This window comes from Crocuta crocuta, unplaced genomic scaffold (genome assembly GCF_008692635.1).
Source record: "Crocuta crocuta isolate KB4526 unplaced genomic scaffold, BGI_CrCroc_1.0 scaffold246, whole genome shotgun sequence".
Taxonomy (NCBI): Eukaryota; Metazoa; Chordata; class Mammalia; order Carnivora; family Hyaenidae; genus Crocuta; species Crocuta crocuta.
Genome location: NW_027531902.1, coordinates 6,322,237 through 6,347,382, shown reverse-complemented (window position 1 = coordinate 6,347,382; position 25,146 = coordinate 6,322,237). Strand labels below are relative to the sequence as shown.

The following is a 25,146-nucleotide window of genomic DNA, read 5'->3' as shown; positions in this document are numbered from 1 at the left end:
ACTGGAACTCTCAAACCATGAGATCATGACCTGAGCTGAAGTCAGATGCTTAACCGACTGAACCACCCAGGCGCTCCTGTATATACATTTTTTAAAGTAAACTGTATGCCCAACATGGAGCTCAAACTCACGAATAGGTCAAGAGTCTCATGCTCTACCACCTGAGCCAGCCACGCACCCCTATATACATTATTTTTGATATTTTACATTTGAAGTTTTCTTTTAGAAATGATACATTAGGGGCTCACTTGGTTAAGCATCCAACTTCAGGTCAGATCATGATCTCATGGTTTGTGGGTTCAAGTCCTGCGTCAGGCTCCATGCTGACAGCTAGCTCAGAGCCTGGAACTGCTTCAGATTCTACGTCTCTCTTTCTCTCTCAGAAATAAATAAAAACAGTTTTTAAAAAAAGAATGATATATTAAAGAGGCACCCTGATGCCTTAGTTGGTTAAGTGTCCAACTTCGGGTCAGGTCATGATCTCACAGTTTGTGGGTTTGAGGCCCACTTTGGGCTCTGTGCTGACAGCTCAGAGCCTGGATGGAGCCTGCTTCAGATTCTGTGTCTCCCTTTCTCTCTGCCCCGCCCCGCCTTACTTGTGCTCTGTGTCTGTCTCCCTCTCTCAAAAATAAATAAACATAAATTTTAAAAAATGATACATTAAATTTTACAGAGGGTGATCAAAAGTACAAACTTCTAAGTGTAAGATAAGTAAGTACCAGGGTTATAATGCACAACGGGATGATTGCCCTGGGATACTTAGGAAAGTTAGAGTTAATCCTCGGTTCTCATCACGAGGAGAAGATTCTTTTTTTCTTTCTTTTTTTCAAATGTTTTAAATTTATTTTAAATGTTTATGTATTTTTTGAAATACAGAGAACATTCAGGGGAGTGACAGAGAGAGACAGAATCTGAAGTAGACTCTAGGCTCTGAGCTGTCAGCACAGAGCCTGACGTGGTGCTCAGACTCACAGACCAAGTGCCGGAGTTGGACGCTCAACCAGCTGAGCCACCCAGGCGCCCCTTCTTCTTTTCTTTTTATTGTGTCTATGTGAGACAACAGGTGTTAGCTGAACCTATTGTGGTAATCATTTTACAATACATGTAAATCAGACCATAATGCTGTATGCATTAAACTTACATAGTGAGGTATGTTAGTTTTCAGTAAAACTGGAAAAAAAATTGTAGTTGTGTTTGGTAATGGATGTTGACTAAACACTGTAGTAATCATCTTGCAGGATGTGCATATATGAAGTCATTTTGTTGTACACCAAAAATAAATACAATGTTATATGTCAATTTTATCAACTTTAAAAAGAAAATGATACATAAAATATATACAATAGAAGAACTTCAGAATTTTAATCTAGTACATTTTATTAACATGATACTTTTTTTTCTTACTTCTCTACAGGTAGATGTTAGTATAAAATTATGGAAAAATGGCTTCACAGTCAATGATGATTTCAGAAGTTACTCTGATGGTGCAAGTCAGCAGTTTCTGAACTCCATCAAAAAAGGGTAAGCAGTCTTTGTAAATACAAGAATATTTTAGGCATGTTTCATTTGGAAGAATCCACATTATTGCATATAGCTATAGTTGGCATGAATCCCAGAGGAAATATAAAAATATGGATAAATTTCATTATATAAATATTAAAAACATATATTTACCAGCAACACTTACATGCAGTCAAAAGAGAACTGCCAGACTGGAGGTACTTTTTTCATAAATGTCATGCAAATGGAACATATATGCAATTCTTATAAATCACTAAGAAAAAAATGGAAAGAGTATTTTATATATTTATACCATTTGATCTACTTTATAACACTATGCATTTGGTAAAAGTGAATGACATATATCTATATATTAACATGAGAAGATTTCTATGGTAACTTTTGTTTATGGGGTTGTTTTGCTTTTTATTAAGTGCTTTTTTCTGTTTTTAAATTTTTGTTTAATATTTACTTATTTTTGAGAGAGAAAGAGAGACAGGGCATGAGCAGGGTAATAGCAGAGAGGGAGAGAGAGACACGGAATCTGAAAGAGGCACCAGGCTCTGAGCTGTCAGCACAGAGCCCTTCATCGGGCTTGAACCCAAAAACAATGAGCTCATGACCTGAGCCGAAGTTGCATGAGTAACCGACTGAGCCCTACCCAGGCGCCCCTGGTATCTTTTGTTTTTATTTTTTTAATTTTTTTTAATTTTTTTATTTTTTTTTTAATGTTTTATTTATTTCTAGGAGAGAGAGAGAGACAGCGTGAGCAGGGGAGGGTCAGAGAGAGAGGGAGTCACAGACTGAAACAGGCTCCAGGCTCTGAGCTGGCAGTCAGCAGAGAGCCCGACGCGGGCGGGGCTCGAATCCACGAACCGCGAGATCATGACCTAAGCGAAAGTCGGACGCTTAACCGACTAAGCCACCCAGGCGCCCCTCTTTTGTTTTTAAAAAGTTTGCAGGGACACTTGTGTGGGTCAGTCAGTTGAGTGTCTGACTTTTGATTTTGGCCCATGTCTTGATCTCACACTTCATGAGATCCAGCCCCATGTCAGGCTCTGTGTTGACAGCATGAAGTCTGCTTGGGATTCTCTTTCTCCCTCTCTTACTGCCTCTCCCCAGCTGGTGCTCTCTCTGTCTCTCTCAAAATGAATAAATACACTTTAAAAAAAAGCAGTTTGCAGAATACTGATAGTGTGTATACATCAGTACCATCTGCGGATAAAATAATTATGTGGAGTTTTATTATATGCATAGAGAAAAAGCTAGGAGATACAACACCAGAGTTTTGTGCTTTTTTAAAAAATTTTTTTAATGTTTATCTTTGAGAGAGAGACAGAGCATGAGCAGGGGAGGGGTAGAGAGAGAGGGAGACACAGAATCTGAAGAAGGCTTCAGGCTCTGAGCTGTCAGCACAGAGCCCACTGCGGGGTTAAAACTCACGAACTGTGAGATCATGACCTGAGCCAAAATTGGATGGTTAACCAACTGAGTCACCTAGGTGCCCCAATGTGGATTTTTTGTTTTTGTTTTTGTTTTCAAGTAAGCTCTAGGCCCAACATGGGGCTTGAACTCACAACCCCAACCAAGATTAAGAGTTGCATGCTCAGGACGCCTGGCTGGTTCAGTTGGTGGAGCATGTGATTCTTGATCTCAGGTTCATGAGCCCAAGGGGTTGTGTGTTTGAATCCTACATTGGGTGTAGAGATTACTTTAAAAAAAAAAAAAGTGAAAGAATTGTATACTCGACCAACTGAGCCAGCCAGGTGCCCCAGTTTTTTATTAGAGGGAGAGTGGGATTATAAGGAATGTCACTTTTTTTTTTTTAATTTATTGATTTTTGAGAGAGAGTAAACATACTGGGGTATGAGGGCAGGCATTGAGAGAGGGAGAGAGAGAGGATCCCAAACAGGCTCCACTCTGTCAGTGCAAAGCCTGACTCAAGGTTCATGCTCAGGATCCATGAAATGACCTGAGCCGAGATCAAGAGTTTGTTGCTTAAACTACTGAGCCACCAGGCACCCCAGGACTGTCACTTTCTAAGTTGACTTGTGTTTACATTTTTTATGTATTATTTTATTTTTAAAACAAATGTATATTACTTATTCTTAAAAATTTTTGAAGTATAACATATTCAGAGAAGTATAAGAATCCTAAGTATAAAATCAGTTTGTATTGTTTCAGTTTTCAGGAAAAAATCATTTACTTTATAAGTTTGTTAAAACTTGTAATTTGTTTAAAATTTCCCTGTGGAAGTTCATGGCTTATATATCTATATATTCCATAACATTGTAAACTTTCAAGTGTTCATTAGAAAAGACTCTGCTTTTAAAAGATCATAAGATTCAAAGAAGTTTACTGTGTTCAGAAGAGAGACATCTCTGGTGTTTGAGACACAGCCTCCAGCGGAGGCCATGTCCTAATGATGGTACTTGAATCTTTCTGTTAGGAGTATAAAATGTGAAAACACTTTTTAAAATTTTACATGTTTTGTATTTTAATTCATCATATCTAGAGTAAATCTATATATTTTTTCATTTTTTATATTTCTATTCAGCAATGGAAATGAGAGCTTGATTTTTCTAGCACATTTTTAGTTTTATTCAGACACCTATAAAAAGATCAAATTGTTTAAATTTAGCAGCATATAGTCATCAAGTATTTCATGACGTTAGTACTATTCTAGGTACTGCTGAATAACTCAAGCTGTTCATGAATTTGTAGTCTTAAAAATTAACTCTCTACTTGGTGGCTCTGTCAGTTAAGCATCTGACTTCAGCTCACACCAGGGTCTCCATGGTTTGTGAGTTTGAGCCCAGCATCAGGCTCTGTGCTGACGGCTCAGAGCCTGGAGCCTGCCTCAGATTCCGTGTCTTCTCTCTTATTGGGCACCTCCCCTATTCTTGCGCGCTCTTTCTCTCTCAAAAATAAACAAACATACATTAAAAGAAATTACTTTGGATTCTTCTTGGTTCTTGGTATTCATGTTATTTGACTGTATCATTTTAAATACATTCCGTTGCAGGGGCACCTGGGTGGCTTAGTCGGTTAAGCCTCTGACTTTCGCTTAGGTCGTGATCTCGCGGTTCGTGGGTTCAAGCCCCGCGTTGGGCTCTGTGCTGACTGCCAGCTCGGAGCCTGGAGCCTATTTCAGAGTCTGTATCTCCCTCTCTCTCTGACCCTCCCCTGCTCATGCTGTCTCTCTCTCTCTCTCCTAGAAATAAAAATATTTTTAAAAAATAAATAAATAAAATAAATACATTCAGTTGTGGAGGCAAGTGGTTGTCTCAGTCGTTGGAGCATGTGACTCTTAATTGGGTTGTGGGTTTCAGCCCCACATTGGGTGTAGAAATTACTTAAAAATAAAGCCTTAATAAAATATTTAGTTTTTTATTGTAAAGTTTATATGCCTCTTATTTCTACATATTGTTCAGTTCTGTTTGCATACAGAATGTTTTTCAGAGAAAGAAAAAACTTTGGGAGCCTTATCACTTTGTTTCTTTTCCTTCCTAGGGAATTACCTTTGGAATTGCAGGGAATTTTTGATAAAGAGGAGGTGGATGTTAAAGTTGAAGACAAAAAAAATGAAGTATGTGTGTCAACGAAGCCTGTGTTCCAGCCCTTTTCAGGTCAAGGTCATAGACTGGGAAGGTAAGTAGCCCCATGAGCTGTGCTTTCCATAAATGGAGGCTTGAATAATACTCAACTTGTCATTATGTTACGATATAGACCATATATAAAAAACTTATCATTTCTCTCATTGGAAATGAGATTTTTCTTCATAACTTTTATGAGGACTCCTAAGTCATATTTACCTTAGTGTAAATTAACACATGCTGGTAGTACGCTAAAAACATCATGGAGGCATTTTTGATTTTACCAAATTAAAAGGACATGGATTATTTAGGACATTCGGCAGAATTGGATGGATAAATAATTTTTCTCCTTGCCCCCACCACTTGATCATAGCTGTTAATGTTACAGAGTAGTACATATGCTAGCTTTTGTATATAGGGTTCAATTTTATACTTACCAATGCCTTCAACATTGTGATCTGTGGTAAGTATCTGAATTGTGGTAAGTATCTGAATTTGTAAGTATCACAAATTGTGAATTTGTGAGCTCCCAAAGTTTTTTCTTTCTCTGAAAAACATTCTGTATGCAAACGGAACTGAACAATATGTAGAAATAAGAGGCATATCATCTTTACAATAAAAAACTAAATAAAAATAAAAATAAATAAAAATAAAGTAATAAAAAATAAAACAAAAATAGCATGATAAGGTTGGTATCCATATCAAAGCCTTTATTGTCAAATTTTGCAGTCTTTATCATATCTAACTCTGCCTTACGACAGAATATACAGAGATTACATACGTGATCATGTGTATCTTTATCCATTCTCATATATTATCAAGATTGGTAAAGTTATCTACATATTCATCCACACATATAAAAATATTCAGATAAAAATATTCACATGTAGGGGTGCCTGAGTGGCTCAGTTGTTAAGCGTCCAACTTCGGCATAGGTCATGATCATGTGATTTGTGAGTTCAAGCCCCACGTTGGGCTCTGTGCTGATTGCATGGAGCTGGAGCCTGCCTTGAGTTCTTTGTTTCTCTCTTTCTCTGCCCCTTCCCTGCTCATACTCCGTCTCTCTCTCCCTCTCTCAAAAATGAATAAACATTAAAAAAAAATTGAGTGTAACTTTCAGAATGATCAGGAAATACTTTGCCTCCTTTTCCCCCCCTTTATAACCCAAGGATTCATCTCTATTGAGAACTTCTCATTTCTTAACAGAAATTTTAACCTTGGGAGTAGTAGGTAAAGTCCATAAATCGAATAACCCTGTAAAATTATCTATTCTGTAAGGCGCTATTTAAATTTACAATATTGGGGCACCTGGGTGGCTCAGTCAGCTAAGCATCCAACTTTGGCTCAGGTCAAGATCTCACGGTTCGTGGGTTCGAGCCCCGCGTCAGGCTCTGTGCTGACAGCTAGCTCAGAGCCTGCAGCCTGCTTCAGATTCTGTGTCTCCCTCTCTCTCTGACCTTCCTCTATTCACTCTGCCTCTCTCTCTCTCTCTCTCNTTCTACAGTCTTACAAGTTACTTGGATATGCCTAATTTCATTAGGTTCCTACATTCATCATATATGATGGACATTACTAATATTGTTATTATTGAGGAAACAGCAGTGACTTACTAAAATCTTCCTAAAGTATACGTAATGTAAAATTTAAAAAAAATTTTTTTAATGTATTATTATTTATTTTTAGGAGAGAGCGAGAATGAGTGGGGGAGGGGCAGACAGAGGGAGATGCAGTATCTGAAGCAGATTCCAGGCTGTGAGCTGTCAGCACAGAGCCTGATGTGGTACTCAAACTCACAAGCTGTGACATCATGATCTGAGCCGAAATTGGATGCTTAACTGACTGAGCCACCCTTTTACCCCTTAATGTAAAAGTTTTATAGTAATTATTTAATGATAAGGTTTTGCTTACTGAATAACATGCATCTGACTTTGTTGTCTGGATTTTCTTAGTGCCACACCAAAAATTGTTTCTAAGGCAAAGAGTATTGAAGTCGAGAATAAAAATTTGTCTGTTGTTCAACTAAACAACCTGGAACCCATCACTAATGTACAGATCTGGTTAGCCAATGGAAAACGGATTGTCCAGAAATTTAACATTTCTCATAGGTGAGTCTTCCATTTCATTATTTGTCTTAGTTTTTTCTGTTTTAAATTTCTTTTCAGTTCAGTAAACCATTTTTTAGAACCAACCAAGGATCTTAACAGTTCTCTAAATATAATATATCATGACAGTAGAAATTCTTGGACATAATGAAGTCTTTCCAGTTTGTTTTATGGATTATCATTTTTATCATTTGGTTAGTTTTCCTATATAACTAGATATGTAATTTTATTTTATTAATTTATTTTTAATTTACTTTTTAATGATTTTTAAGTGAAAGAATCTTTTATTTAGTGTTTATTTTTGAAAGAGAAAGAGTGTGCATGAACCAGGGAGGGGCAGAGAGCAAGGGGGACAGAGAATCCAAAGCAGACTCTACAGTGACAACAGAGAACCCAAATGCAGGGCTCCAACTCCTGATGGGATCATGACCAGAGTTGGACGCTTCCCTGACTGAGCCGCCCAGGTGCCCCATAACCAGTTTTGTTTAATGTTTATTTATTTTGAGAGAGAGAGCACGCACATATGTGCACAAGCGAGGGAAGGGCAGAGAGAGAGAATCCCAAGCAGGCCTCACACCGTCAGTGCAGAGTCTGTCACAGGGCTCATCTCACAAACCGTGAGATCATGACCCAAGCTGAGATCAAGAGTCAGACACTTACCCTCCTGAGCCATCCAGTTCTCCTGGATATATAATTTTAGAAGAATTGTTTTTAATGTTTTAAAATCAGCCATTAGCATTATGTGCATATTTTTTGTTGAAAAAATACAGAAAAATATTGAAAGAAATTGAAGTCATTTGAAATTCCATCACCCAGAAATAATCACTACTCTCAGTTTCATGGATTTTTCCAGTCTTTTATCTCTTAAAATTGTTAACATTTTAAATTTATTTTTATTTTTATTTTTTAAGTAAACTCTACCCTATCATGGGGCTTGAACTCACGATTCTAAGATCACAAGTTGCCACTTCTTCAAAGTAAGCCAGCTAGGCACCCCAGAAATTTTTGTTCCTTTCAATTAAAAGTAGGAACATCCTGTGCATAGGTTTCGTTCTTTATTTAAAAACATATAAAATTTTGGGGGAGAAATTTTTTACACAAAAATTATATATGTATAGTTAAAGTAACAATAAGATAAACACACATACAGTGCCTCACTCAAAACATACACCAATATATCTGTGTGCGTTTCTTCGATCATATCTCTCTTTTTTGTGCAGGAGATGCTCTATTCTGAATTTTTGTTCTTCATCTTCTGCTTTTTTTTTTTGTTTTGTTTTTAATTTTTTTTTCTGAGAGAGAGAGAGAGAGAGAGAGCGAGCAAGCGAGCATGAGCAGGGGAAGGTCAGAAAGAGAGGAAGACACAGAATCTGAAGCAGTCTCCAGGATCTGAGCTAATTGTCAGCACAGAGCCCGATGCGGGGCTTGAACCCACAAACCATGAGATCATGACCTGAGCCGAAGTCGGACGCTTAACCTACTGAGCTACCCAGGTGCCCCATTGTGCTTTTTTTTTTTTTAAGTTATTTATTTTGAGAGAGACAGAGAGAGAGACAGCATGGGTGGGGGAGGGGCAGAGCAGGAGCGAGAGAGATAATCCCAAGCAGACTCCACGCTGTTAGCACAGAGCGCAATGAGGGGCTTAAACTCCTGAAACTGTGAGATCATGACCTGAGCTGAAACCAGTCGGATGCTTAACCAACTTAGCCACCCAGGTGCCTCCTTCATCTGCTTTTATTCATAGTTTTACCAAGTACATATGTATCTTTAAAAAATACTGAGTTGTTTTGCTCATTTTCAAATAATTGCCTTAAGTTTTAAAACAGTCATAAACATACAGAGAAGTTTTAAGAACACTATTAAAAAACTCTTTTTTTCCTAGCCATCGAGAGTAAGTTGCCAAGCTGATGACCCATCACCCAGAATACATTACTGTGTATTTCCTACAAACATGGCCATTGTCCCATATAAACACAATTCAGCCATCTGGGAGTCTTAACACTGAAATACTTCTACCGGCTAATATTTGGGCCCTATTCAAAGTTTGCCATTTAATCCAAAATCATCNGTTGTGTTTTTTGTTTTTTCTTCTAGTTTTCTTTAAATCCTAGTTAGTTAACATATAGAGTAATATTGGTTTCAAGAGTAGAATTTAATGATTAATAACTTAAATATAACATCTAGTGCTCATCATAACAAGTGCCCTCCTTGATGCTCATCATCCATTTAGCCAGTCCCGTACCCATCTCCCTCCATCAACGCTGTTCTCTATCATTAAGAGTCTCTTATGGGGGCCCCTGGGTGGCTCAGTCGGTTGAGCGTCCGACTTCGGCTCGGGGCATGATCTCACGGTTCGTGGGTTCGAGCCCCGCATCGGGCTCTGTGCTAACAGCTAGCTCGGAGCCTGGAGCCTGCTTCGGATTCTGTGTCTCCCTCTCTCTATGAACCTCCCCTGCTCATGCTGTCTCTATCTCTCTCTCAGAAATAAATAAAATATTAAAAAAAAAAAAGAGTCTCTTATGGTTTGCTTCCCTCCCTCTGTCTCTCTTTTTTTTCTCCTTCCCATATTTTCATCTGTTTTGTTTCCTAACTCCCACATGAGTGAAATTATATGATATTTGTCTTTTTCTCTTGACTTATTTTGCTTATTAGCATAATACACTTTAGTTCTGTCCACATTGTTACAAATGGCAAGATTTCATTCTTTTTTTTTTTTTAATTTTTTTTTGACATTTATTTACTTTTGAGAGAGAGTGAGAGACAGAGCGTGAGTGGGGAGGGGCCGAGAGAGAAGGAGACACAGAGTCCGAAGCAGGCTTCGGGCTCTGAACAAGCTTTCAGCACAGAGCCTGACGCGGGGCTCGAACCCACGAACCCGTGAGATCATGACCTGAGCCAAAGTCGGCCACTTAACCAACTGAGCCGTCCAAGTGCCCCAAGATTTCATTCTTTTTGATGGCTGAGTAATATCCCTCTGTGTGTGTGTGTGTGTGTGTGTGTGTGTGTGTGTGTCCCACATGTCCTTTATCCATTCATCAGTTAATGGATACTTAGGCTCTTTCCATAGTTTGACTGTTGTTGATAATGGTGCTGTAAACATCAGAATACATGTGCCCCTTCAGATCAGTATTTTTGCATCCTTTGAGTAAATAACTAGTAGTGCGATTGCTGGGTCTTAGGGTAGGTCTGTTTAACTTTTTGAGGAACCTCCAAACTGCTCTCCAGAGTAGCTGCACCAGTTTGCATTCCCACCAGCAGTGCAGGAGGGCTCCCCCTTTGTCCACATCCTCACCAACATCTGTTGTTTCCTGTGCTAATGTTAGCCATTCTGACAAGTGAGGTGGTATCTCTTGTGGTTTTGATTTGTATTTCCCTGATGATATGTGATGTTGAACATCTTTTCATGTGTCTATTAGCCATCTGGATATCTTTTTTGGAAAAGTGTCTATTCATGTCTTTTGCCCATTTCTTCACTTGAATATTTGTTTTTTAGGTGTTGAGTTTGATAAGTTCTTAAATTTTATATACTAACCCTTTATCCAGTATGTCATTTGTGTATAGCTTTTTTATTCTATATGCTGCCCTTTAGTTTTCATGTTTCCTTCTCTCTGCAGAACTTTTTATCTTGATGAAAGGCCAATAGTTCATTTTTGCTTTTGTTTCCCTTACCTCCATCAGTATGTCAGGTAAGTTGCTATGGCTGAGGTCAGAGACGTTGCTGTCTGTATTCTCCTCTAAGATTTTGATGGTTTCCTTTCTCACATTTAGATATTTCATTCATTTGGAATTTAGTTTTGTGTATGGAAAGTGGTCTAGTGTCATTCTTCTGCATGCTGCTGTCCAGTTTTCCCAACACCATTTGTTGAAGAGACTGTCTTTTTCTCACTAGATACTCTTTCCTGCTTTGTTGAAGATGAAATGACCACATGGTTATGGGCCCATTTCTGAGTTTTCTATTCTGTACCATTGATCTGTGTGTCTGCTTTTTGTGCCAGTACCATATTGTCTTGATGATTACAGCTTTTTAATACAGCTTGAAGTCTGGAATTGTGATGCCTCCAGCTTTGCTTTTCCTTATCAGAATTGCTTTGGCTATTCAGGGTCTCTTGTGGTTCCTTGCAAATTTTAGGATTGTTTGTCCTAGCTCTGTGAGAAATGCTGGTGATATTTTGGTAGGGATTGCATTGAATGTGTAGATTACTTTGGGTAGTATTGACATTTTAACAATGTTTGTTCTTCCAATCCATGAGCATGGAAGTTTTTTCGTATTTCTTTTTGTTCTTTTCAATTTCTTTTATAAGTGTTCTATAGTTTTCAGATTTTTTACCTTTCTGGTTAGGTTTATTCTTAGATATCTTATTGGTTTTGGTGCAGATACAAATGGGATCAATTCCTTGATTTCTTTTTCTGTTCCTTCATTATTGGTGTATAGAAATGCAACAGATTTCTACATGTTGATTTTGTATATTGCAGCTTTGCACAATTCATGTATTTAGTTCTAGAAATTTTTTGGTGGAGTCTTTTGGGTTTTCCAGATAGAGTATCATGTCATCTTCAAATAGTGAAAATTTGATTTCCTTGCCAATTTGAATGCCTTTTATTTTTTGTTGTTGTTTGAGTGCTGAGGCTAAGACATCCAGTACTATGTTAAATAGTAATGATGAGAGTGGTCATTCCTATCCTGTTCCTGATCGAAGAAGAAAAGCTCTCCATTTTTCCTCACTGAGGATGATATTAGCTGTGGCTCTTTCATATATGCCTTTTATCATGTTGCGTTTGAAATAATAGTTCCTCAGTCTTTCTTTGATTTTTATAACCTTGACATTTTTCTTTTAATTACAGGCCAATTTTGTATTTGATTGTTTCTCGTGATTATAGTTAGTTTGGGCAGGAATATCACAAAAGTGATGCTTTTGTATCTCTCATTGCATTCTGTCAGGTGGCATCATTTACATGTTGTCCCATTATGATGATGTTAAATTTGTTCATCTTTTTATTAAAAAATATTTTTGACATTTATTTATTTTTAAGAGACAGAGTGTGAGCAGGGAAGGGCAGAGAGAAAGGGAGACACAGAATGCATAGCACGCTCCAGGCTCTGAGCTGTCTGCAAGCTCGAACTCATCAACCATGAGATCATGACCTGAGCCCAAGTCGGATGCTTAACTGGGCCACCCAGGCACCCTAAGTTTGTTCACTTGATTAAAAGGATATCTGCCAATCTCCTTTAGTATAAAGTTATTTTTTTCTCTTTGTAGTTAATATATATTTTCTGGTGAGGAAGTTTAATATTGCAAAATTTTAACCAGCAAAATTTATTTTAATGCTCATATATTCCCAGATATAGTCAGTGGGTCTGCCTTTATCTTATTGGCATGTTCCCATCATTCTTTGAGTATTTCCTTGTTTTCTGGTATGAAAGTATTTTCAAGTTTTTTTCTGTCCTTTTTCTCAGAAGCCCTGGTTCTTTTTCAATGGACAGTGGCTACCTACCACTCAGGCTTTCTGAGTGGAGAGAGTGATAGGTGTACACACACATATACATACACACATGTACATTTATATTTGTATTTTCTATGTCTTTACAGAGTGAAAAGCATGAGTTCACATAGATACCTCCAAACTCAGTCTACCACCATGGAGTTTATTCTCGTTTTTTCCTTTCCACATTTATAACTAATTTCTCCCATGCTGAATAGCCTGTCTTCAATTATTCTTAATATATTCATTTATTGACTAATTCTCCTGTGTAGAACCATTCTCTATTTTTCCTGTTGCCACCTCTCCCTCATGGAAGACTCTTCACCCTGCTTGGGCTTTCCCGTATCCTGCTTGAGTTCCCACTTCAGTTCCCTTCTCTTCCTGCTAGGTGTCTGACACATCACCCCAGACCACTTCAACACCCTGTGCTGCTGACCTCTTCACCCTCTTGGTGACATTTGGTGCAGCCTCTTCTCCCCTGTGCCTGTACACTCTCTTTGCCCCATTTTGGTTCTTACATGCTGCAGCTGGCCACTCCTCTATAAGAAGGCTCTTTCCATTTTGCTTGAGACAGGCCACCCCGTGCCAGTTTGGGTATATTCCTCACCCCTCTGGGCTGCTGGCACTCTACTGGACAGGTCTTCCATGTGGGCCACACCCTTACCCTGCTTATGCTCTGACTCCCCCTGCCTCATCTCCCTCTGCATGGATACCCTTCTTGTGTTTGTCAGGCTCTGGCACCATGCAGGTGGTTAGCTTTCCTGTGCAGAGACCTTCTTCTCCCTCAGAGACTCTGAGTCCCTGTCCTGGGCCACCAAAACTCCCTATCATTTCTGGTTCCCATGTTCTGCCATGCTGTTGGCTTTTGGACCAAGTTGTTTAGTAGGGAAAAGGAAAGGCAATTTTGCTTTTTTTTTTTTTTTTTAAATGTGGTATGAATGTTACCATATGTGTTCTACAGCTTTTGTTTTTGAGACTCCTATATGTTGATGTATGTAACTGTACCTCATCTGTTTTCATTACTGTACTATAATCCATTGTATGAAATCAGTTATCCATTCTATTTTTATTGGTAATGATCCACATTTATATTTGTTTATATGGATATATCAATCATCAGTGCTCAATAAACATATAGGAAAATCTGGCATGTTATAATAAGTATTTATGTGTCAGCTGGTATGGCTTTGCTGATCTCAGCTGGGCTCATTCGTGTTTGCGGGTCATCGAAGGGAGCACTAATTTAGGCTACGTGTCTGTGAGTCTGGGTCTGCTCCTTGTGTATCTTCTCCTTGAATCAGCTGCCTGCGTGTCCATGTTCTCTTAACAATGACAGAGGCACGAGACTGGTCCCACTAAGCAGACTTTTACTTGTATCACTCTTCTAACAGCCCATTGGCTAGAGCAAGTCACGTGACCAAGTCCAAGTTTATTACACTGTGGAAAAGACTTATTTCCTGACCCATCTGCTGTGGTATCTTTGTAAATCAGACGATCTGTTCTGGACTCTCCATTCTATTTAGTGGTCTGTGTATCTTTTGTGCCAACTACACTTTCTCTTAATTACTATAACTCTTCAATAAATTAAATTACTGCTTTATTTTCCTGCTTATTTTATCAGTTACCTATAGATCTGTGCTAAAATCTATAGCTATTATTGTGGATTTGTGTATTTTTCCTTTATTTCTGTCAACATTTACTTATGAATGCTAAAGCTACGTAGTTAGGTCTGTACAGAGGTAAAATTGTGGTTTTTTTCTATTAATTGACCTTTTAGCACTAAAGACATGTCCCTTTTAGTCCTAATAATCTTGTATTAAAGTTTACTTTGCCTGATACTAATGTGGTCACACCAGCTTCCTTATGATTGGTGCCTGCATGGTATAATATCCTTCTCCTTCCTTTTAATTTCAGTTTAACGATGTATTTATATGTGTCTGTCTATTTAAACATGTTTCTTGTAAATAGTTGTTTGAGTATAGTTTTTATATCTAGGCTAACAGTCTTTCTCGGTTCCTCTTTTGTGCCTTTGTGTTTTATTTTTAGCTGCCACCTATTGGGTGTTTTCTGTATATTAGGTTCTCTTCAAGGCATTTCACTTCTATTATTTCCAAATGACAAACCACCCTACACAGCTAGAATCAGAGAGCTAATGATGATGATAATAATAGAAGAAGCATATGTTTAAAGGATGCCTTAGAATGTTCTTCTGTGACCAAATTCCTTTAAAATGGAAGGAAGGCCAACAAAATAAGTGGAAAATGGAAGAGGGGATTTGTTATTCCAGTCTGTTTGTTTCTTTTTAAGGAAATAAAATATTTTTATTTTAATCTCTTTGTCTAGAAAAATACTTCCATCATTTTCAGTAGCAAATAGTCACCTAGATTTTTTTCTCCTGAATGACTGAAGCATTTAAAAATCATTGGCCAACAATATTTATTAAGTGTTCATTAATCAGGCTTTGTTTTTATTTTTTTACTTTGCACAGTTTTTATTTTTTTTAGGATGCATCCATCATTTTATTACAAAACTGTTCTTTTGGCATTAGTTGTTTACAGTAAGCCAGATACTGTGTGGCATAGCATCTCTAATGTAACAATTGCATTCCCTGCTTCCTGAACCAAACTGAAGTTACATTATATCCATTACATACAAATTACCAGCACTCGTTAATGGTGCAAATCGGATACATTGGCACATACTCCCTTTAGGGAGGAGCTGATGCAAACGGATTAGAGTAAATGTTGGTAAGACTAGTTCCTTCATGGGACTCTCTTGTTTCTTCTCCCTCCCTCCAATTTACTTTGCTTTAAAAGAATCAAAATTTCAAAATTACTAGTCTGAATAGCCGCAGCACCCAAGTAGCATCACACTTCACATGTTTTATACCATAAGAAAAGGGAATGATCACTTTAGTTTTAAACATCTGCATTAGAGTCTCATAAAAAAATAAAAGCATTCCATCAAGTTCATCCAGATGGTATTGTTGTACACTTGGTGGGTGACTTTCTGTGGTGCATTTGCTTTGAAAGGATCTTTCAGTATATCTCCAATATTCCTAATAGTGTCCTTTAAAAAAAAGGTTTTTTTTAACATTTATTCATTTTTGAGGGACACAGACCGTGAGCAGGGGAGCAGCAGAGAGAGAGAGAGAGAGAGAGAGAGAGAGAGAATCAGAAGCAGGCTCCAGGCTCTGAACTATCAGCACAGAGCCCGATGCAGGGCTCGAACCCACGAACTGCAAGATCATGACCTGAACTGAAGTCAGACGCTTGACTGACTGAGCCACCCAGGTGCCCCCTAATGTGCTTTTCTTTAGCTAGGATTTCACACTACTCAGTGCTTTATGAAGGATGTCCATCTTGGTGTTTAAAAAAAAAAAATTGTTTTTAAGCTGCTAAAAGAAGGGAAAGAAGAACAGAGTTAAAGAATGTCCTCCTTTGGATGCCTGACTGGTTCAGTTGGTGGACTTTACAACTCCTGATCTCAGGGTTGTGAATTCAATCCCTACATTGGGTGTAGAAAAAAAGAATGTCCTCCTTGTTGTCACATTGGTTTTCTAGCATGTCTTCATAGACAGCCACAAAAAAAAAGGCAGTTGGGGGAATTGTGACTTGGTGGTAAATCAAGTAAGTGATTTAACAGGTTGGGATGTTTGGAAAGACCACAATCCTATAAAATCCCTTTCAGATAGTTGTGTGGGCTTTCATGATGTGGTACTGGTTTGACCATTTCCAGAGTGTACTGGACTTCTGTCTCCAAAATAACACGATCACTGGGGCCAGTGGTGTTAAGAAATTATGAAATATCTTTGGTTGCAGACAGAGTTATTTCTCATATCCTCCTTAAGAAGTTGCTCTAGGGGCACCTGGCTGGCCCAGTTGGTGGAGCATGCAGCTTTTGATCTAGGGGCTGTCAGTTCAAGCGCCACAAGGTTTATATTTCTGAGTAACCCATTGTTAATGTTGCCAGGTATAATTCTCTGCATCCTGACTAAGAATATCAGCCATAGGGGTGCCTGAATGACTCAGTCAGTTAGGTGTTGGACTCTTGATTTCAGCTCAGCTCATGATATAGGGGTTCATGGCCCACTTGGGATTCTCTCTCTCTCAAAATAAATAAACATTAAAAAAAATTTTAAATATCAGCAATAAACTCAAGCTTCTGAGATGGATCTTTTAGTCATTCCACTAACGACTGTGATGCCAAATCTGATAATTTTTGGATTGTTCCTCAATTCCTGCAGTGATGTTGTTCACTTCCTCACGTCAGTATTTTTGAAGTGACTAAGAAAACTTCCCAGGGGCGCCTGGGTGGCTCAGTCAGTTAAGCGTCTGACTTTGGCTCAGGTCATGATCTCACGGTTTGTGGGTTCAAGCCCCGCATCGACCTCTGTGCTGACAGCTCAGAGCCTGGAGCCTGCTTCAGATGTTGTGTCTCCCTCTCTCTCTGACTGTCCCCTGCTCACACTGTCTCTCTCTCTCTCTCAGAAATAAATTTTTTTTAAAAAATTTAAAAGAAAAAAAGAAAACTTCCCAAAAATGCCACCACATTTAACTCAGTAGCATCTCTGGTTAGTTTAAAAGCTCATTCAGTTCAAGGCACCTGGGTGGCTCAGTCAGCTAAGCATCAAACTCTTAATTTCAGCTCAGGTCTTGACCTTACTGGTAGTGAGTTCGAGAGTCTGTGTCTGCCTGTCTCTCTTTCTCAAAAATAGATGATAGATAGATAGATAGAGCGATCATTTAACTCTTTCATCACACTACAGAATAGCCCAGAAATAATCATAAACATCTCTAAATTTTTCACTATAAATGATCTGGACCAGTGGATTGGGGCCATCATTCTATGGCACTGGATCTATATCCGCCCCTTCTGCTCTGTCCCTGTACAGGAGATGGGTGGGGGGGACGGGGGGGCGCGAGTCCCGGCTCAGGAACCTGTCTTCTGTGGGGGGCGTCACTGCCTCTCCAGGCTCAGCTGCCATAGTGCGTTTCTGCTGCTGCTGAGGTGGCAGCTCCCGGCGACCCGGCTGACCCTGCTAGCTGCCCTGAGTGGCCTACCAGAGCCCCGCAGCGACTGCCATCTGTCTTGAGTCCACAGCGGAGGTGGCCCACGCTTTGTTTTTATTTTTACTTTTTAATTTTTTTAATGTTTTTTAAAGTTTATTATTTTTAGTAGTCTCTACACCCCACTTGGAGCTCAGACTCATGATCCTGAGATCAAGAGTCATGTGCTCCTTGGACTGAGCCAGCCAGGTGCCTCCTCACTCCAGGATTTGTTTTTAAGTTGGAACATTTAGTCTACTTTTTACAGTGATCTGTAATGTCCTGAACTAGTTGGGCTTAAGGCTACCTTCTTGCTGTTTGTTTTTTCTTTGCCCCATGGCTTTGTATTCTTCATTGCTCTTTTTTTTAACCTCCTTTTGAGCTGAATCTGTATTTGTTATTTTTTATCCTCTTATAGATTTTTAGATTTGCATTTCTTTGTTCTAATCACATCATAGAGATCACAATATATGTTTAAAATTTTTGCTCCATGCTTCCTTTAATTTTTACTGTTTTCTTTTTTTTAATTTTTTTAATGTCTTTATTTCTGAGAGAGAGAGAGCGAGCATGAACAGGAGAGGAGCAGAGAAAGAGAGACACAGAATCTGAAGCAAGTTCCAGGCTCTGAGCTACCTGTCAGCACAGAGCCCGACGTGGGGCTCAAACCCACGAACTATGAGATCATGACCTGAGCCGGTCAGGCATTTAACCGACTGAGCCACCCAGGCACCACAATTTTTACTGTTTTCTTTTTATATTTATATTATTTGCCATTAGCTTTATTTAGCCTTTAGTTATCTAATTTTGGTACCTGAAGAAATATATGAGACTATAGCCTAGACTTTTTGGATAAACTACACAGGTTTAAGAGAGCGGCAATTAATGAACTCTAATGAAGTGATTATGCCTTTTGTGATATGCCATATTTCACTACTTTTGAGTTGCACATTTTTTCACATCTTAGCATCTCTGGAATGGAGGTGTGCTCTGAAATCCATGGTTGGCCATATGGCAATCATTGTACAGTTGTCTTTGCCTTAGTATCTGCTCCAAACCATGCAGAATAGTGTCAGCTGAACAAAAAACATCCCAGAGACAGTGGTCTTACAAATTTTTAAAAGATGTTTATTTAGTTTTGAGAGAGAGAACACACACACAAACAGGACAGGGCAGAGAGAGAGAAGGAGACAGAATTTGAAGCAGGTTCTGAGCTGCTGGCACAGAGCCCAACCTGGGGCTTGAAGCCACAAGCCAGAAGATCATGACCTGAGCCACCCAGGCTCCCTGACAGTAGTCTTTTTTTAAAGAAATCCTTTATACCAAAACACCTGATAATACAGAGAGCTGTTGTTATGTGGGAAAATATGTACATTAACAATTGAATCAAAAGTGATTCAAAGGATCCAAGTCTGAATAATGTTCAAGTATTAGTAATGGCTTAACTATTTTATTCTAGTGGAAGCAGGTGCTTGATTTGAGAAATATTTACTTGGGGGCACCTGGGTGACTCTGTCAGTTAAGCGTCTGACTTTGGCTCAGGTCATGATCTCACGGTTTGTGAGTTTGAGCCCCACATCAGGCCTGTGCTGACAGCCAGCTCAGAGCCTGGAGCCTGTTTCGAATTCTGTATCTCCTCCTCTTTCTGACCCTCCTCTGCTCATGTGGTCTCTCTCTCTCTCTCTCTCTCTCTCTCTGAAATAAATTAAAAACATGAAAAAAATCTTTAAAAAAAAATATTTATGTGAAATTAATAGTGCTCTTTATAAATATAAAAATTCTAGGTGTTGAGAAAATATCTTGTCATAATTTGATTTTTTTAAAGCTATACATTAAATGATGTGCCTTAAAATCAGTGGCATCTTAGTTGTAATGAATTCTGTATGTGTCTCTCTAAATATGTACACATATACTTAGGTGAATATAGCTTTGAGCTGCCTCCAAAATTGCAAATATATTACATTATAGTGTTTCTTATACTATCTGAAATTCTACCCACACCAAGTTGAGAATTTTCCTAATTCTGTTTGAAACACAGCATGACCTGGTATTTAAGAGATTACAGCCTGTGTCTGTCTAGAATTACTAGTAGGACCATTTCTGATCCATTCAGAGCCAGATATGTAAGTATAGAAACTTTCTATTATAGAGCCTTTCAGGTGTGTGTATGTGTGTGTGTACACACACACAGAAGATTGAATGACCCTTACTCAGTTCCACCAAACTATTTTCAGACAAATCCTAGACTTTGTATAGTTTCCTTTGTAAATATTTCAATACGTTTCTAAAAGATAAGTACTCTTTAAAAATGTAACCAGGGGCGGGGCACCTGGGTGGCTTAGTCGGTTGAGCGTCCGACTTTCGCTTAGGTCATGATCTCGCGGTTCGTGGGTTCGAGCCCCGCGTCGGGCTCTGTGCTGACTGCCAGCTCAGAGCCTGGAGCCTGTTTCAGTCTGTGACTCCCTCTCTCTCTGACCCTCCCCTGCTCATGCTGTCTCTCTCTCTCTCTCCTAGAAATAAATAAAACATTTAAAAAAAAAAAATGTAACCGGGGGCACCTGCATGGCTCAGTCAGTTAAGCGTCCGACTTCAGTTCAAGTCATGGTCTCACTGTGGGTTTGAGCCCCCATGTTGGGCTCTGCACTGGCGGCTTGGAGCCTGCTTCAGATTCTCTATGCCCTTGTCTGTTTCTGCCCCTCCCCTTCTCATGTGTGTGTGTGTGTGTCTCTCAAAAGTAAGTAAAATAAACATTTAAAAAATAAAGAAATAAAAGTGGAAGAATACAGGACGCCTGGGTGACTCAGTCAGTTGAGCATTCAACTCTTGATTTCAGCTCAGGTCATGATTCTGGGGTGGTGGGATGGAATCTTGCATAGGGCTCTGTGCTGAGCGTGGAGCCTGCTTAAGACAGCCCCTCTCCTCTGCTTGAGTGCTCTTGCTCTCTCCCCCTAAAATAAAAATAAATAAGTAAATAAATAAATGAATGTAACCGTAATGCCCTCATCACACTAAAGATAAATCATAGTAATTCCTTACTATCCAGAGTCAACTTTTAAGAAAGATAGCCTGGGCCACGTGGGTGGCTCAGTCGGTTGAGCATCTGATTTTGGCCCGGGTCGTGATCTCACAGTTTGTGTGTTCAAGCTCTGCATTGGGCTCTGTGCTGACAGCTCAGAGCCTGGAGCCTGTTTTGGATTGTGTGTGTGTGTTTCTTTCTCTCTCTCTCTCTCAAAGATAAATAAACATTAAAAAAAAAAAATAGCCCAGATCAGTCTATTATCATAATTTCACTGTTCTATATATGAACATAGCTAGATATCTTCAGGTTATTACCTCACATTAACTAATTCACATTTTCATAAGATTATGTTAATAGTCTGTACTATTTTACAGGATAAGCCACATCAAAGACTTCATTGAAAAATACCAAGGATCCCAGAGAAGCCCTCCCTTTTCCCTGGCCACAGCTCTTCCTTCCCTCAGATTGCTAGATGAAACACTCACACTGGAAGAAGCAGATTTACAGAATGCTGTAATCATTCAGAGACTCCAAAATACTGCTGAACCTTTTAGAGAACTTTCATAACCTTGATTTTTGATACACTAAGTGGAAAGTTTGCAGAGAAATGATGGTTGTAAATGAACATACAAACCAAAATGAGGGAAAGGAAGTCTGATTTGCTGGACTTTTGGTTTGAGTGCTATTTAACTCCCTCCTGATGAGAAGATTTTAAATAAGTACAAGTTAGGAATGTAAACTGTGACTGGAAACTATATTCAATGCACTTTTCCAAGAGGCTACTCAGAAAACTATTTATTTTCAAATACCGGTTATTCAACAATAACATATATTAAATCATTATATCCTATAGAATCTAAATATGGTATAAATTAGCAAAAGTATTCACACATCTTTCATTCAGATGGTCCCAACCAGCCATGATTTGTTTGGATGTCAGCTATCTAAGATTTTTAAAATAGCAATACATTAAGAAATTTATACATGGCAACTTAAAAGCATCAGTGTAATTATTTTATACCTGGGTAACAGTCAGAAGGCTAGAAGAAGCTGCTTTCACCACAACTATGCCCGAACCTCAAAGTGTTCTCAGTTTTCATTCTCTAATGACAAGGTATACTCAAATATTAATTTGGCACAGTATCTAAAATGTATTTTCATTTAAGAATAAGATTGTGCACCATAGTATAATGTCAGTACTAAAATTTCTATCCAGGAATCCTAGTTCATCCCCTTTTTTTTTTCTTTTGAAAATAAGGATTTTGTTTTTAGCTAACATTTTGAGTAAACCTTTCATTTGCTACCGCTTGTGTAGAATCTGTTCTAACGCCTGTGTTGGCACATTGCTAATATTAATTGTAAATACATCACATAAAGTACGGTTTCCTGTTCCATATATCAGAGTCAACCTGTGTATACATTAAAGGATTATTTATTTATTTACATTCTGATGCCACCAAGGGAAACATATTTTGTTTATCTTAAACATCTAACTAAAACTAGTTAGACTTCAATATTTCATTTTCAGGTTGAATTCCCTTGCCTAAATGTAAGTTTAAGAAGCTTTTTTGCAAATTCTCTATTTGAATCTTATTTAAGGCAAAATGTATGTTGAATGTGCCAGGAGACCAAGTAGCCCTCCCTGGAGCAGTAGTGCCCATGGGGCAGTGGGGTCTGCCAGAAAGAGCAGTTCTCACACCTTCTGGCCTCAAGACCTTTTGTTTATGTGTGTTATATAGATGACAGTGAAAGTAAAAAGTTATAAAATATTTATTCAATAAAATAATAAGCACATCTTAGTATAAACCGTATTTTAATGAATATGCATTTTCTGAAAAAGCTTTAGTGAAAAAAGCAGCATCGTGTTCCATTTTTTGCAACTGTCTTTACCGTCTGACTTAAAGAGCACAGATGGAATCTCACGGCTGCTACCACATCCAATCTGTTGTGATACTGCACACCATGTAGCCGCTAGTAAACGCTACTGTCTGTTCATGAGAAAATGAAAAAAAAAAGCAAATAGTGTCTTAGTTGATTATGAAAATAGTTTTGACTTTGTGGACCTCTTGAAAGAACCATTCTTACAAAGCAGTGGTTCACAATAATTATCAAACCTTTGTCTAAGAATCACTTGGAAAGCATTTTGAAATATCTGTTCCAGGCACCTACCATACACATTCTGATTTATTGTATCTGGGATGGGTCCCAGATCTCTGCAGTTTTAATCTCAAGTGATTCTTAGGTACACAGTAGAAGTACCTGTGTTCAGGAAATTCGACACTGTGCTTCCACCCTAAGAAATAAAACCTGCGTGCTTCATTCACCACGAAGAGTGGAAGACTCCCACTGGGTCTGAAATGGGACTTCTAAACCTTTACGTTGTGTCCTTATCTCCCACAGTTGGTTCTTAGCCTGTTCCCCTCTCACTCTTAACTAATCATGATAGAAACCTGTGCTTCATCTTCTCTAAGCGAGCTGAGATAAGGCTGGAACGTTTAAGTGAGATTCTTCCTAGAAGCTCAGGAGTAACAAGAGGGAAATACACACATAGCGAGGTGACCTGGTTTATAAGATATGCCTTCTGTTTGAGGTCCGTATTAAGAGTGCTTGCTTTTCCAGCACCCAGCCTTACAAATGGTAGAGGCCTTTCTTTTTATTAGGAAGCGAGAAAGCGCAAAGGAGAGCCTTTTGCTTTTGTCATTTACTCTCAGAAATGAACAGATCTATAATAGAAAATACAGTCAGTAATGTTTACCGCTGTTAGAACCCTCTCTCCAATGAAACAAAAATAATGGTGTTTTGACAAGAAATGAGAGGATGGCAAAAATCCGCGAACTCTTTCAGATATAAAATGATTGTTAGTGTATTTTTCAGTCTATAAGGAAATATTTCCCTAGACCTATCATGAAGCATTTTATAATTTAGTCAGTATGTGATTCTGTATTTATTATCTATAAAGGGGCTTCTTGTTGGAAATATTTTTCTTGTACCTATAGAAAAGCCTTCCTTGTGGATTTTCCAGTTTATAATTATTTATCCACAAGATGCATTGGAGGCTTTCTTGTATGTACATGTAGAATACACCCCAGTGAGAAGTTCCTATAAAGACCCATCATCAACAGTAACCTTCGTTTTTGTAACTGTGAAACTTTCATTAATGGGAATAACATTCCTAGAGGTTTTCTAAAATGAGAATCATCTGATAAAGCTGTCTACCTTAAAGTTAAAAATTGTAAAGTTGTTAATTAAATATGTAGGATATACAAAACACACTTTAGAAAATATAAACTGAATTTGGCATGGCAAGGGAAGGCAGACTTGAAAATAATCAAACATTTTGGGTGTAGAACACAATTTGACCTGTATAGTTGTTTCAGAACTCATCAATCAGTTTCTTGAGAATCACTGTTAAGGCTGATACAGAGAAATACATTTCTGGTTTTAAAGATTCTAATTTAATGGTTAACTTACTATGCATTGTGCAGGTTACAAAACTGGTCTTATTTATTTTGTATACTTTTCTCATTCAGAACACTTTTCATTATGTTTCATTGTGTTAAAACATAGTATGTTTGCATCTATTTCAGTGCCTTATTTTAAAAGCAATCTTTTTGCTAATGGTTGAAGAACTGTTGTCTTTAGAATGAAATAATAATTCATTAAAAGGACCGTATGAAATAATCTACATTTGTCTGTTATAAAATAGTTATATCTTGATGCATTTGTTATTTTTATTTGCTGAAGTCCTTCAGTTTGAGAATCAACATTTATTAGGTGCCTTTTGTTTGTCAGGTACTTTCATCAGTGTTAATTTCATTGAATACTCAGAAGTGTTAAGATGTGATATTTTTAATACCCAGGGGTAGGTTCTTTTAAAAACTATTTGTGTCCTGAGTTGAACTAGCACGAAAGGTCCTTGATAGAGTTCACTTCTTAGATGTTCTTTCTCTAAGTACAAACCATTTAATTAAAAAATTGCTCATCGAACACATCTTCAAATAGAAGTGGCTGATTCAGTAGACTAATATTTGGCTGTCATTTGTTTTAAATATTTTGTCACAGATAATTCATATTCATTGTGGAAAATTAGAAAATGCAGATATGCTGAAATGATCTTTAAATCACCTACTTCACCTTTCAAACATAACCGCTAATAACATTTTGGTGTTCATCCTTTCAGATATTTTTAAGTGATTCAGTGTTTAGTTTAATTAAAAGGCAGGCTTCTTGGTTATTGTAATCCTACTGTTTTATCTCTAACATATTTGTCTTTAACTAAAAATGTATATTAAGAACATCATTTCAGGAACAATATCTGTTAGGAACAAATGCCTTGTATTTGTTTTCATTATATTTCTGTGCAAAAAAAAAAGATGTAGGGCTTTTTTATTTTTTTTTTACTT

At 38.1% G+C, this 25,146-nt stretch overlaps 1 protein-coding gene and 1 pseudogene across 1 annotated transcript in view; one reads left to right on the top strand and one right to left on the bottom strand.

Moving 5' to 3' along the window:
- UBXN2A (UBX domain protein 2A) overlaps positions 1-24,428 on the top strand; it is a 54,388-nt gene extending 29,960 nt beyond the window's left edge. The window contains exons 4-7 of the mRNA XM_077774018.1: positions 1,415-1,521; positions 5,014-5,151; positions 7,046-7,201; positions 21,118-24,428. Coding sequence (XP_077630144.1) covers positions 1,415-1,521; positions 5,014-5,151; positions 7,046-7,201; positions 21,118-21,310 — 594 coding nt within the window. The 3' untranslated portion in view covers positions 21,311-24,428. The remainder of the gene's footprint in view (positions 1-1,414; positions 1,522-5,013; positions 5,152-7,045; positions 7,202-21,117) is intronic.
- LOC144239902 (protein farnesyltransferase/geranylgeranyltransferase type-1 subunit alpha-like) lies at positions 16,180-17,666 on the bottom strand (annotated as a pseudogene).
- Positions 24,429-25,146: the final 718 nt, after the last annotated feature.